Source organism: Hemitrygon akajei, chromosome 27 (genome assembly GCF_048418815.1).
Source record: "Hemitrygon akajei chromosome 27, sHemAka1.3, whole genome shotgun sequence".
Taxonomy (NCBI): Eukaryota; Metazoa; Chordata; class Chondrichthyes; order Myliobatiformes; family Dasyatidae; genus Hemitrygon; species Hemitrygon akajei.
This window is the reverse complement of record NC_133150.1, coordinates 17,637,872-17,653,120: the sequence shown is the minus strand read 5'-3', so window position 1 is coordinate 17,653,120 and position 15,249 is coordinate 17,637,872. Positions and strand designations below refer to the sequence as shown.

Here is a 15,249-nt window from a genome sequence, read left to right as displayed (position 1 = left end):
GATGCTCGCCATGTTCACCCTGTAATTGTTTTCCCCACGTGCGACAGTTCTTGCCCAAAACGGAAGATGTGTAGGTTGCCCAGTTAATTGGCCGTTGTAAGTTACTCCTGATGTATGTGTGTGACGGGGGTATGGAGAGTTGGAGATATTCATGAGCATGTGAGAAAGAATAAGTGGGAGAATGGGATTGCCCTAAAAGCTGACATAAGATTGAGGCGTTGAGACTTAAGACTTAAGACTTTAGATGTTAAGACTTCTCTGCTGTCATGAAATATGGTAAAAGTTGGCAATGGCAGTTTTTAAGTTCAAGAGGTTTAGTTACTTAGCCACTACAGCCTTGTAACTCAGATTCCTGGATTTTCTGCTTTCTTTCTTTTTTATTTTGGTAATTTCAGTTGTATTAATCCTTTCCTATTTACACTTCCCCCCCTTCCCTTCCAAACCTATACTATGTTATTTCACTAACTTTTCCCACCAGCTCTGTCACCGCTTCTACTGTTGAGTAAAATATTTTTCCTTTTGTACTCTGCACTGCACCTTCTGCATAGATTCAAAACACAGCTAACTTCCATCTTCCCCTAACACCGCCCTGACAACAGCATTGACACTAAAATTTGGCGGTTTCTCTTCTCCTGGGCGCTGCTTGACCTGCCAAAGTTTTCCTGCATTTTCTGATTTTTTTTTCCCAGCAGCTGAAGTTTCTTTATTTTCACTTAAAATTTAATTTCTCTGGATCTGCCCTTGTGTACTTGGCAATAAAATTGATCTGACTGGATTCGACAGGTCATAAGCCTGAAATGTTTATTCAAGCTCCCTCTCCGTGGATATGGCCTGACCTATTGGGTATTTCCAACAGTTCATTTTACTTCACATTTTCAGAATAATTCTGCTTTAAACAGGCATATTGCAGACTACAGTAGGAGTTAGGTATAGCAGGCAAGTGACATGGGCTGAGATAGTAAACAAACAGAATCATATTGGTCTCCTAATGAATGTTCCATTTGTTTCCATTAGCTCCAAACAGAATATCAAATGTGCCACATAATGAGCAATTGGTACAATTCCTTCTCTTTTATATTTTCATTCACTTTCAATTTTTCATCTTAATGTTAATAATATAAATCAGAAATATAGAACTATAGCATAAACATCTAATTATGCGGATGAATTTACATTTATCAGATAATTTTGAAGTTTTAACTTTGTTGCAGTGAAATATGATATGCATAATAGAAGTTCTAGCAACAAAATTACAATTTTCCTAACTTCAAATTAATTTTTTTGTGTTTTTAAATTCACCTCCAACATAAAGGCCATTTGGGAATATTTTATTTAACTGAGAATGAAGGGTCAAGCAGAATGTCTCATTTTTCAGGCTCCCAAAATACATGTCAAGACCTTGCATCCTCATTGAGGACCATAAGACACAGGAGCAGAATGATGTCATTTTGGCCGATCCAGTCTTCTCTACCATTCCATTAAGGCTGATTTATTGTTCTCTCAACCCTATTTTCATGCCTTCTCCCGCGACCTTTGATGCCCTAACTAATCAAAAACCTATCAACCTCTGCCTTAAATCTACCTAATGACTTGGCCTCTGAAGACATCTATGATGACGAATTCCACTGGTTCACCTCCATCTGGCTAAAAAAGATATTCCTTAACTCTGTTCTTATCTAAGGCTGTGCCCTCTAGATTTAGACTTCCCCATTATAGGAAATACCCTCTCCATGTCCAATCTATCTTGACCTTTCAATGTTCCAATGTTCAGTCAGCTTCAATGAAATCCAACCTCCCCCTCCCCCCCGTTATGTCCACTGACATATAATGAGAACAACATCATCATCAGCTGCAGCAAATCACATCAATTTAGTGACAGACTTACTGTAGTCTGCCTGAAACACTTTTGGCCTTCCAGTGTGAGAAGTTGTCTGCAAGCAAATGCAGCTGATTTGCAAATTCCAAATGCAGGAATGCATCCTGGGGGATACACTGAAGATTGGTTCAAAGGTTTTGTGGAGAAGGACACAAATCTAGGATCCTGCTGCATTTGAACACCACAAGGCAGGGCCCTGTGTAACAGTCTCTCAAATGCTTCATGAAAACATTGTTTAAGGAGTAATCATGAGCGGTGATAATGCATTGTGACAGAATGTATTGAAAGGATTGTACAATGAACACAGAGAAAAACGAATCCCAATTGTTTCTACTCTAGGTATTTGAATGAAATATATGTTGTAATAATGTAACCTAATCGAACCACAGCCATCACCACATCAAATATGTAAATGAAAAAGAACAAGTATAACCCAGATGGAAAATGTAAAAAGAAACATTTATTTTACATCTTTCACACCTTCAGGATTACTAAAGTGTTTCAAAGCCAATTGATTACTTTGAAGTGAAGCTGCCTTTGTTCTCTAAGCATACACAACAGTTAATTATGTGCACACTTAGGTCCCAAGGATATAAACATAATTAAAAAAAACAATAATTTGTTATTGCTGACTTTTGCTTGAGAATTAATATTGATCAAAAGCAACGTCCATGCTTATCAAATGGTGGCACCTGATCCTTTACATCCAAGGCCATATTTACATATCTTATTCAGAGATTTTCTGAAATTTGTGGTTCCATGATACTTCACTCAAATGTTCGAGATGAGTTTATTATCATTCAACCGTATACATGTATACCGCCAATGTTCCACCAGTCCAAGGTGCACGGCACAGTACATATAACTCAGACGCATAACACATAAATTAATATTACCATAAATAAATTAACAAATAATGAAATGTAATTACAACCCAACTTAAAACTTGCATTTCATTCATGATGAGACCTAGGGGGTGGCAGGGAGTTCAGTAGTCCTACGGCCTGGGGGGAAGAAGCTGTTTCTCATCCTAACAGTTCTTGTCCTAATGCTACAGTACCACCTACCTGACCATAGGGAGTCAAGGAGATTGCTGAATGGATGGGATGGATCATTAACGATGCTAGGGGTCCTCCAAACACAGCGCTCCTGATAAGAATCTCTGATGGGAGGAAGGGAGACCCCAGTGTTTCTCTCAGCAGTCTTCACAATCCATTGTAGGGACTTGTGGTCAGATGTCTTGCAATTCCCATTCAATGGTTCTCCTGTAAAATTTGGTTAGAATGGGAACTGGGGGGAGCCTCAGGAGATGTGCTTTCTTGTCCAAAGGGATGGTGTTGAGGGACCAGGTGAGATTGTCCGTCATGTGCACTCCCAGAAACCTGGTGTTGCTAAATCTCTCTACGGAGGAGTCGCGTTTGTACAGCGAGGAGTGGTCAGCCTGCACCTACCTAAAGTCCACAAACACCTCCTTGGTCTTGTCCAAGTAGAGACTCAAGCTATTTTGCTCGTACCATTCTACCAGATACTCCACCTCCTCTTCATACACCGTCTCATCATCGTTGTTGATGAGGGCAACCACTGTTGTGTTATCAGCCAACTTGGTGATTTAGTTTAAACTGGATCCAGCAATGCAGTCCACGCATCAGTAGCATGAACAGCAGTGGGCTGTGGATGTAGCCCTGGGCAGCGCCACTGCTCTGCGTGATGGAGCTAGAGATGTTTTTTGCCAACACGGACTGACTGTGCCCTTTCTGTCAAGTAGTCCAGGATCCAGTTATAGAGAAAGGTGTTGAGATGCAACAATGACATTGTATCCACCAGCTTCTGAGGGATGATCATACTAAATGCCAAGCTGTTGCCGATTAAAACAATCCCAGCATATGAGGCACCATTTTCTAGGTGGGACAGGTCAGAGTGGAGTGCAGAGGCTATAGCATCGTCAGTGGACTGACTTGAGTGATAAGCAAACTGGAAAGTGTCCGAAGTAGCACAAGATGGGATTTAATGTGGTCTATAACCAGACATTCAAAGCACTTCATTACTGTTGAGGTCAGTGCCATTGGATGATAGTCATTGAGGCAAGCTACGGGAAACGGGATAACTTTGGCCACCTTGAAGCCTAAGGGGACTGTTGGCTGTTCCAGAGAGATGTTGAAGATGTCTTTTAGAGCCTTTGTTAACTGGGGGGCAATGTCCCTCAGCACCGGACCAGATATGTTATCAGACGCCACAGCTTTATGTGAGGTGACTCTGGCTAGAGTCTTCCTCACATCAGCTGTGACTAGACAGAGTGCCTGTTCCTCCAGGGGCAGAGGGGCATTCCTTGCCAGCATATTGTTCTGTGCATCAAACTGAGCTAAAAGACATTCAGCCTATCAGGAGTAGAAGGGACACTGTCGTTGACACACAGGGTAGACTTATAGTCTGTTTTGGTCTGAGTGCCGTGCCACATGTGCCTCATTTCTCTGGTGTCACAGAAATGGTTGTACATTCTCTGTGAATTATCCTAACTTGCCTTCCTGATGGCGTTGGGGTAGCACGGCTCTAGCTGACCTGAGAGCTGTCTTTTCTCCCAGTCTGAAGGCAGCATCCCGATCTCTCAGCTGTGCTCGAACCTCTGCTGACACCAACGGCTTCTGATTTGCCCTCACAATGTGCTTACTCATAATCACAGCCTCAATGCTCTTCTGTATGTAGCCAGTCACAAATCTCACATGGTCATCAATGCTAGTGGGATGGTCATAGGTAGCTGCCTCCCTGAACGTGTTCCAGTCCCCGTTCACAAAGCAGTCCTGTAATACTGAGGTTGCTCCTTTTGGCCAGGTCTTTATCTCCCTTTGAACTGGTTTGACATTTCATCAGTGGTTGGTGTGCAGGAATTTGCATAACAGATAAGTGGCCAGAGAATCTGAGGTGACTGTGGGGAGCAGTTTTGTATGCACCACTATCTGAATCAAAACACTCTGGAACAAAACTAATAATTACAATGTGGTTAACCAGGGAACAGAAAATGAGTTAAAGAAATGTAAGTATGTCACTCTGGAACACATAATCAGCAAGTCTCTTAATGATCCACTTCCCAGAAAGGCGTAAGAAATAAATGGAGAAGCAATTGGCCATCCAGGCATCCTACAAAATACAAAGCACTAAAAGTGTTGTTAAGTTAATTGTCTCATCACTTAAACGCCTGACTGAAATATTATTGACATTGAGCTCAAATCCCACACTGACAGATGCAATAAATTCTGTAATTCAAAACATTATCAGCAATGGTGATCAGAGATTACTGGAAATTTTTTAGGGAAGAAGTTTTCTATTCCTTGCTGGCCTTTTCTGGAGGGGACTCTTATCCTTAATTTAGCTTGGCCAAGGAAAGCATTTCAAGGAAATCGAAGATTTGTCTCATCAATAATGCTTGCATCCTACAAGTGAACAAAAGGAAATATAAGTGACTAATAGGTCACATGCCAGGGGCATGTCTTTCTAATGTCTTGTGTCAGATCCCAGCACCCATTATCAGGGCATGTTTGACTGCCAGGCAGTGACAGCACAACAATCTAACAGAATTATTTCTTGAAAAAGCATTTCAAAAATAAGTGTGTTGAGAAAGATGTTTCCAACTTCAGCCAAAGGTTATAAATTAATATTTGGAAATGCTAGATCCTTGCCATTAATCCTCTGACAATCAAATATATATAATGGAAGATAAAGGTTTATTGTAACAAAGATATGGAAACTATTGTGATTTAATTTGTTACATGAAACCAGATTTTGCAACTCTTGATTTACAGACTTTGACATAAAGACATAGTTTGATGGTGGGTAGTTTTTCTCATTTGTAGCTACCATTTTCAAGAGTTTATCCAATCACAAACAAGAGAAAATCTGCAGATGCAGATCCAAGCAACATACATGAAATGCTGGAGGAACTCAGCAGGCCAGGCTGCATCTATGGAAAAAAAGTACAGTCGACGTTTTGGGCCAAGACCCTTCAGCAGGACTAGAGAGAAAAAAAAGATGAGGAGTAGCTTTAAAAGGTAGGGGAGGGGAGAGTGAAACACACAGTGAGAGTTGAAGCTGGGAGGGGGAAGCATGAAGTAAAGAAAGTTGGTTGGTGAAAGAGATAGAGTTTGGAGAAGTCTGATAGGAAACAGACGACCATGGAAGAAAGAAAAGGGGGAGGAGCACCAGAGGGAAGTGATGGGCAGGCAAGGAGATAAGGTGAGAGAGGGAGAAGGAGATGGGGATGATGAAGGAGGTGGGGGCAAGGAAGTTCAAGAAATCAATTTTAAAGAGTTTACTGTTTTGGAAGACAATACTATAAATTTCACAGATAATCAATGTCAGTTTGTTCAGTAGCTACAGATGGGTAACAAAAAAAGAAAATACTCAAAGTTCCCAACAATTCAGTCAGCATCTTTTGAAAGAAGAGGAGCCAACATATCAATCAATGACTCTTCAGCTGAACAGGAGAAGTTCTGAGAAAACAAATATTGCAGAAAGGGGAAGGGCTAGAATGAAATGAAGGAATGTCCATATTACATCTTCCCAGCATTCTCTATTTTTGTTTTGGATTTCCAACTTCTCTACAGGTTTCATTTTCTCTAGCCACAGTTAAATACCCTGTTACTTTGAAGGTGAATATAAGACTAATTCAGTATCGACATCAGACAAGTGAAAAACACTCTGGTCAAGAACTTTTCAATTCCACTTGACAGCAAATAACTCAAAATCAGATGCTAACAATACAATTTGATTTTTACATTTAGTTGAGCTGCCACTTACTGCAAAATTGTCTAATTGTTCCTGTCAGCAAACCACACTCTATGAATAATGTGACAATTCATGCTCATTCCACCATTTCATCTCTCTATTAGGTTTGGCAAAAGGTCATATTGTGCATTTATTGTTTTCATCCTAATGCCACTAACTCCACAGCCTTCTGGAATTGTGCAAACTGCAGAGCCAGGAATAGCATTTCATGCTTTTTAAAATATAAATCATTAACAGGGTTAAAAGGAGGTCAAACAGGCTGTGAAGCTGAACACACATCACTTTCAATGATGAGGTATTATATTTCAGCGACTAAATTCCTTTTAAGTCCGAAGATTGTACATTTTTGTTCAATCACTTGACATCTATGGAGTTTAAAGCATGTTATTAGTTTTACTGATGAACTTTTAATTACTATTTGATGCTGTTAAACTTTAGAGGTAAAACTGGATGGGGGGGTGGCTGCTGAATTTAATTCTCAAGAACAATTTTGTTGACATGTGGCAAGGATTAACATTAGTGAACTTCAAAGCAGCAGAGCAACTCAGTGCCAACACTCTTGCTTTCTGATTTAATGGGAGGGCGTGGATGAGTTGCTTGTCAGGGTTTTAATTATTGCAGGTGCTGCTTAATTAGTGGCTCAATTAATGCTTTAAAGAGACATTAATGAGTCCTTTTCAAATTGTTTTGAACTTGGCCCCAAATTTAACATGCAGCGTGGTTTCCTGGGGTACAGCAATAGGGATACAGAGGTGAGTTTTGGTATCAGCTTAGGTGAGTATTTCAACATTATTTAATCTACTCATGCATCCATTTAGCATTTGCATGTACTCAAAGCCAAGTAGTGGCATTTCTGCTAACCAGATGTTGCTCACAGAGTCCCCTGCTGAATTTGGTTGGTGGTAATGAATCCAGAAAGTGTGCCACAGTGGGATCCACTCCACAATGGCAAGTTTCTGGTGGAAATGTTTTGAATTGGCTCAGAACCATCAGTTGTTAAACAATATCTGCTTGTATTTGCTATGAGTATCTCTAGTTCAACCAAGAAAGTGATAAAAATTAAATTATGTCCAACACTGGATATGGGGATGATGGTGCAGTTTGCTTCCACTGGGGGCAACACGCTATCTGCATGATACCACCGTAGCATGCTGCAGTCATGTTATTAGTACTTACCTTATTGCATGCCTTGCAAGTGGACAATAGCTTGACTGGCTAGCATTAGTAAAAATAATAGTTAGCATATCTATAACAAAAGAAGATGCTGAAGCTTCAGTAGTTACTGAAGCTAGAGCAAGTAGAGTAATTACAAGGCAGAAGATGGAATATCCTCTTTATCAGTCCTTCATCTCACAGTCACATTTCCTCCTTCATACAATCTTTAGATTTTGGTGATGGGATATGAATACATTTTTTAATTTACTGCCCATTTCTTTCATTACAACATCACCATTGTCTTCATCTGGGCAGGCAAAAGGTGCAAACAGGGCCTGTCATAGTGGAAAAGCAACAAGACTACATTACTGATAATGGGGGGGAGGGAGGAAGAAGAGAAGAAAAACATGCCTTGATTTTAAACCCCAGCTAGCAGCTAAAAATTTACACAATTCAGCAGATAAAGTTGGAGCATCTGGTGAAACAACAGGCATGTTCCCATGCTCTTGCCTGAAGCCACCAAACTAGAGGACTGCTACCCAATCGATGGTGTTGCAAACTGAAGCTGGTTATTGTAGACCAAATCAATGATGCCCTCCAAGGTTACTTGGCCTAAGCCTATGAAAGTAAGCAGACTTCAACCAGTAATGCTGCACCCGCCAACGTCACGCTACTTTGGACAAGGTTACATGGAAAACAAGATTAAATGAAGCACAAGGAAGATTGTTTGACCTCTCTACTCAATTGATCTATCAAACTATCAAATTGATTAAGCAACTTGGCTTGAAATATTTGTTTCTTATTTATATTTCACTTGTTATAATATGATTGTTAACATGACAGAAATGGTAAGGCATAGGATCATCAAAGACTGAGGAATTGGATTGAAGTAGCTACATTGATGGTTGATTTAGTTTGCTGTTAAAAGCTCATTCAGGATAGGGATTTCAGGTTCATCTCTTCTTTCCCAGCTCTTAGTTGAAAGCACTCCCATGAAGTTAAGGTGGGCTACCATCATGAATCTTGTCTTCTCTGCAGTTGATTATGCATGATGCTGATTAGATTATGGACCACATACCAGAGTAATAGGCAGTCTTGGCTTTGTCACTGAAACAACATCAATGTAGTCAGGATGATGATTACATCAGAATTGTACCATGGTCTTGGCTACATCTAACAGGCACTCATGGGATAGACTCCCATTTGATTGTGGAACGTTATATCTGAAATTGCTGTGCATACAAAATCTATAGTGTTCTATGTCATAAACATGAATCTATTTTAAATCCCAGCCAGCAGCTATATATAGTGCCCTTCCTTCTGTATACAAAAGGGAAAGCGTCCTAATGTACCCAGCTCTCTGAACAACTGATCTGTGCAGTAGTCTCAGGTTCAGGACCCCAACATGATTCCTGATAGATATTTAGAAAGTTAATTTTTTTTATATAGAACTTGTGCTTTTTTGTTAAAAGAAAAAACAAATTCTAGTTTAGTAAACAAATAAAATTAATTTCACCAAGCCTGCGAATGAATGATTTTTTTTAATGGTGCTGGTATCCTACAGATGCATGCTCAGCTGTGCAAGATTAACAGATGGTGTTAACTGGGCTTTGAAATACAAAATGGTTTCTCAATCAGACTACTTTATGTATTCCTACTGGTGTTAGCTGTGATTTGTGCACTAAATGTGGGTGCTTGCACTGGATGCCATTTTGAAACAAAAGTACTGCTTATTACACAAAAAGAATAATCTTGCTTTGGTACACTGAATGTTCTGCTGATAGCCTTATTATTAATTTCTGAAATCTGTTTCATTTGCTGTATTACAGCTACAAGGGTTATATCATTATATTGAATTGTACTCTATATTTGCATGATAATGCTTATCTATCCTTGCTATTAGTGATGTCACATTTTCAAGGTTACAATGAAATAGGTTTTAATTCATTCCAATTCTAGCTTAGATGATGAAAATGACTGTAATTATTGAACCCTTGGCCATATTATTATAAATTTTATATATTCCTTCAAAAATATCATTCACAGATGATGCACAATGTCAATGTTATACCCAATTGAATGGTCAGAAATTTAGGACATTTTTTTTATTTATGTTGGCTAAATTGTTTTCAACACTTTTGAATAGCAGAATTATTTAAACAATTATGACACTGTGAACAACATTTTAACTTGTTGGGCCCATGTTAAGTGAAATCAGGTTTTTTTTGTATTACACCCCTGTATGGTTCTTAACACTTGGGAATGTTTATATTTGGGGTATCTCCCTTTCCTCTCAGAGGGTGACTAGTTGCCCCTAAGCTCTCACTATCTCCGCCCATGGCACTGCTGCGTGTTTTTTCTGTTCTTGCTCAGCCACCTCATGTTTAACAGAAGTAAATCTAAACTTGATTGTGAACCTTTCATTGTGGTTTATCCTGTCCTTCCCCATGACTGTGCTAAATCAAAGTGAATTGTGATCATTGTCACAGAAGGCTCTTCTATTGATACTCATTCCAACTATCTAGCTATATTCAGAAATACCAAGCTAAGAAAAATCCTGTCCCCACTCTTTGCAATCCCCTTGCAACCTACTGTAGTAGTTTTTCTTCAACATAATTCAGATTATTTTTCCTGTATATCTGTAATGTTATCTCTATTGCAGTTGATGTTTCTATTGTGGCATTTTTATGTACTAGGCTCCTTACCTTCCAAGATAATAGTTTAGGCAAGAGAAAATTATCTTGCAATTAGGGAAGTAGACCAATTTGAATTTCTTTTTATCTGATTGGAATTTAGATCTTATAAAATGATAATTCTGGTAAAATTAACAATTAATTTTTATCAGTTCTTAAATGCAGCAGCTTAGTTTCAAACTGCTGTCCAATAGCAATACACAGAACATTTTGTATTAATGAATACATTGTTTCTGAAAAATATTAGTTCATGGTTAAATTTAATTAAATAATATTAGAAAGCAATCTCTTTGAACCTCAGTACAAGCATATTCCGGTCATCTTAAATACTTTCATTGAATGTCCTGTTTGTCAGGGAACATTAAGGAATTGGATAATTTAAATTGTCTCACAACAGCTTCAGATGTTTGATTGTGTGAATTGATTGTGAAATTTTGTGTAAATTTCAGAAGTAATGGTGACTCTGCCATTGATGTATTCTTGATGTTTATTTGTCCCTTACAGCATTAGCTACTAAACAAACATACGTCAGCTACAGCAATCATGCAATCTGAATGAATGTGACACTCCATCAGGGTCTTTCGAGATTTTGAAGTGAAAAAAGACAGATGCATCATTGGTCCGGATATCCACTTACAGATGCCAGCAGCAGCCATTGCAGAGTTCCCAACAGACTGATAGTAAAAGGATTATATCCAAGCTTAACATTCACTGGGAGACCCAAAATATCAAGATGACATACTGCACAGAAGAAAGATCTTTTGATTCCTTGATGATTTGTCAACAGAATTAACTCCCTAAATCTTGTGAAGTTGTCTGTGATTGTGTCAGAGTTGTTTTTATTTCTATTGATTTTGAACTTAATCTATGTGTTGCAAAATGAAATATGTCTAAGTGCTCACCAAATAGATGGCAAGTTAATGTATGTGACATACTGACTGAAAAAAAAATGTCTGCTTTATGTCCTGACCAATCAAAAGTACAGTGCCTGGTTGTTTATGAATACGTAATGGAAAGTGTAGAGCATGTTCATTTTTATACAAAAAAGTTTCTAATAAAATAGTGTTTTGCAACTCTGTGGGGTTTCTTTACAGTGAATAGATCTGTTTGAGTGAATTGTATGATGGTGAATGTATTCCAAATATTTGGATGCATTTCCCCCCCACCCCCTTTGTTTTCTTCCTGCAGGTGGTGTACTTAAAATTGCAATTAAACTTTTTAATTTGGCTGTTAGTTGGTAGGACAGAACTAAAGAATTAATTAAAATTATTCAGATATAAGTTTAAGCCAGGTTTGTCTTGCATGTACCAATCCATCTAAGTAGTTTATAAGTATTTTTGCTCAAAGTGGGATAATGCATTCGATTTATTTATTTAAGTATAATCTGGACATTTCTCTTGCTTTAACATAAATATTACTTTTGTCTTATGACTTTGTCTTGTAATACAAGAAGCAATTTTATCCCCAAATATAGGCATGCCAAATCCAGTAAACAAATCTTTCCTTGATGAACCAATTAATAGTGGACAAAAACATTTTCTTTTTAATTAGAAGTTATTCAGGCCTTTTTCTTATTATTAAAAAAAGATGTTTTGACCTTTATGCCAACATGATTGGAAACACAAATTAACTGAACATTGAACACAAGAAGTGTTTGCCAACTTAGAATTCCCACAAATAATTTGCATTGTTACAAGGGAGACTAGTGGCTGTAGAAGTGAAGCAGAAACCAAGCCGAAGGCAACTGATTCATTTTAGGCAAAACCGAGGGAAAAGCAGATGAGATACAGTCTGCCTGTGTCTGGTGGAAAATGGGTGACTGGCATAGAAGTCAAACTCCCATGCTCCTCCAAACATTGGCAACATATTAGTGCAGGCACTGCAGCAGTCATGCAGATGTAAATGTTTATTTATCAGTTTACATTGCACATAACAAGTGTTGTGTAGACTGTTTTAAGCTTGTAAATAATAACCAAGGGGACCATGGAAGACACAGCTGTCAGCCATTTGCCCTCTTTTTAGATTGCCTCCCACTGTACCCTCTGCCTGAGATCTCAGCATCCTAATTCTGATCTCCACCCTTACTCGAACTTGCAGCTGCCAGAGGGGGATATATCTGTCACACACAGCTAATGAGCCTGGTGGAGTAATTTATAATGGGCCTTGTTAGAACTAGTTTCATTTTAATCAAAAGGTCATGCTTTTCCTGATGAGGTATTCAGGAGCACACAGTGAATATGGGGAAATAATTTCAAATGACTAGATTTCAAATGAAATAAATACTGATGTTTCATATACATTTGATGCTCTCAAATCATTCTGATAGGTTTTTAAGTGACAGTTCAGTTGATAGACTTGGCAATTAACTTTTGGCCTAACATCTTACAAAGAGCAGTAAGGTATGTTGTCAAGTATATCTTCCTGTTCTTCTTTAAATAATGCAATTTGATCCTTTACATCTCCCTGAATAAACTAAGGGTAAATTTCCAATTATACATTTATATTTGACACATGGCAAGGCTTGGAGTCTAAAGTCACAGTGTGTAACATTATTAATATACTAGTGCTGTAATAATTAATATCCCTGGGTGTTGCCGTCATTAGTTTTTCTACTTTATAATTTACTACCAGATTTATTGAGGTGACTGCCCAGAAATTCTAAATTAGTTATGATATTAGTGTCACCTCAGATCATTTGTGCTGAGGAACCTATGATACATTTTAATTTTACAAAAAGGAAATTAAGAGCCTTATTAAACATTCATCTAAATTTTGAAATAGCATAAATTATGTTCAATTATTTTGGTCCCTGCCTTCATGGTTATTGGATATCTTTAAATATCTCAGCAAATTCATAAACTTATTACCATGTACCAGTTAGAGTTGATGCAGTTACTGCCTCGCATCCTAATGCCTTGCAACTGACAAGGTGTTTCCCACATCTTTGAACACAAGAAGGCAGCAAACGTATACATATATCTTCAGTAAACTTCTTTTGGCTGGTCAAATTGCATCTGCATTATAATTACAATTAAAGTTTATCTATTAGTTGCCTTTAAATGCTGCTTCCGTTTCTTAATTGCTGATTTTTCTAAGATCCTTACTGAATTGCAAGCACTATTGCACATTTGTGAATTTATTTTCATCCATAGGAAATGACTCAAAAATAAGTTATGCAAGTTACATTGGTGGTGTCAAAGTAACTTCCTCAACTTTGTTTTGGACTAACCACTCCACTGAGTCTGGAGTTGTAGATGTAAATAGACGTTATTTGATCAATACAAAGATGTAGATGAGAATCTCCCAGGAATACACTGAGTTTCATAGGTTTAAAAACAAAAGACGATGATTGAAAATCAACCAGATGTTATTCCGACTCTTCCTAATTCTTATTAGATAACAATCCATGGATTCAATTTCAAAGAATCTTTATCTCATGCTCTTGATAATTATTGCTTACTTGTTATTATTTTCCTTTTTGTTTACTTTTTGTATTTGCATAGTTTGTTGTCTTTTACACAATGCTGTCTGTCTTGTTCTGTGCCGTCTTTCATTGATTCTATTGAGTTTCCTTGTACTTACTGTGAATATCCACCAGAAAATGAAACTCAGGGTTGTATATGGTGACATGTATGTACTTCCATTCAGTCCACCCACCTAACTGCAACTCACATAAATATCGTCCATCATCCATATCTTCCTTGTGATTCTGTCTGTCAGGGGTCTGATGCAATGTACTGTTGTGTTGACATACATGTATATATCATGAGAGTGCTGAAGTAATTAATCCTTCTGTCTCAGAATTCCTTGTATTGTTCAAGTCCATACTTCAGGATCAGCTTAGTTCATATATGTCAAGCTCAAGGCCAGCGGGCCAAATCCGGCCAGCGGTGGAATTATCTTTGGCCCGCGAGATAATATCTAATTACTATTAAAGCTGGCCCCAGTAATCGAAGCACCTATGGCGTATGATATGGCTAATGCTGAGTTTATTCAGGTACCAGGTTTTCAGGGTTTTTAGTGTTTATTCGGCAGTCTTGCTCGGCAGTCTTCTTCATAAGAAACGGAATTTGTAAAGTGAAACACTTTGTAGTTATAGCAGAGACTGAGACACATGAGAGCAGGCTGAAAAAATGGAGGCAACGAAAGCTGCGTTCGCACGCGTCCGACTGATCCGGCCCGCATGAAGCTGCATTTTGCTCAATCCGGCCCGTGACCTAAAATGAGTTTGACACCCCGGCTTAGTTGATTAGAATACAATGTATATACAAGATGGTATTCTGACAATTAGCATTTTAAGTACAAACTACCATGATGACTGAAAGGATTGGACACTGGAAATTCAAAGTTCAAAATAAATTTATTATCAAAGTACATATATATCACCATATACAACCCTGAGATTCATTTCATTTTCTTTTGGGCATACTTAATAAATCCATAACAGAATAATAATCATCATAACCTCAATGAAAAACTGCACCAAATTAAGCATTCAATCAGTGTGCAAAAGACAACAATCTGTGCAAATATGAAAATAAATAAATAAATAAATAAATAATATATAAATGAGCAATAAATATTGAGAATATGAGATGACGAGTCTTTGTAAGTGAGTCTACAGATTGTGAGAACATTTCAGTGAGGGGGCAAGTGAAGTTGATTGAAGTTATTATCTTTGGTTCAAGAGCCTGATGGTTGAGGGGTAATAACTGTTCCTAAACCTATTTGAGTGAGTAGTGGGGCTCT

At 38.0% G+C, this 15,249-nt stretch overlaps 1 protein-coding gene across 5 annotated transcripts in view; it reads left to right on the top strand.

Annotated features, from left to right (window-relative positions):
- Window positions 1-13,444, top strand: part of LOC140717154 (metabotropic glutamate receptor 4-like) — a 1,225,436-nt gene extending 1,211,992 nt beyond the window's left edge. For 3 of the 5 annotated variants that reach the window (XM_073030426.1, XM_073030428.1, XM_073030427.1), the window contains exon 11: window positions 11,005-13,444. In XM_073030426.1, the coding sequence (XP_072886527.1) occupies window positions 11,005-11,054 (50 nt within the window). In that variant the 3' untranslated portion in view covers window positions 11,055-13,444. Of the gene's footprint in view, window positions 1-7,368; window positions 7,427-11,004 lie in introns of all 5 variants that reach the window. The other 2 variants (XM_073030429.1, XM_073030430.1) reach the window with 2 other exon arrangements.
- The last annotated feature ends 1,805 nt before the right edge of the window (window positions 13,445-15,249 follow it).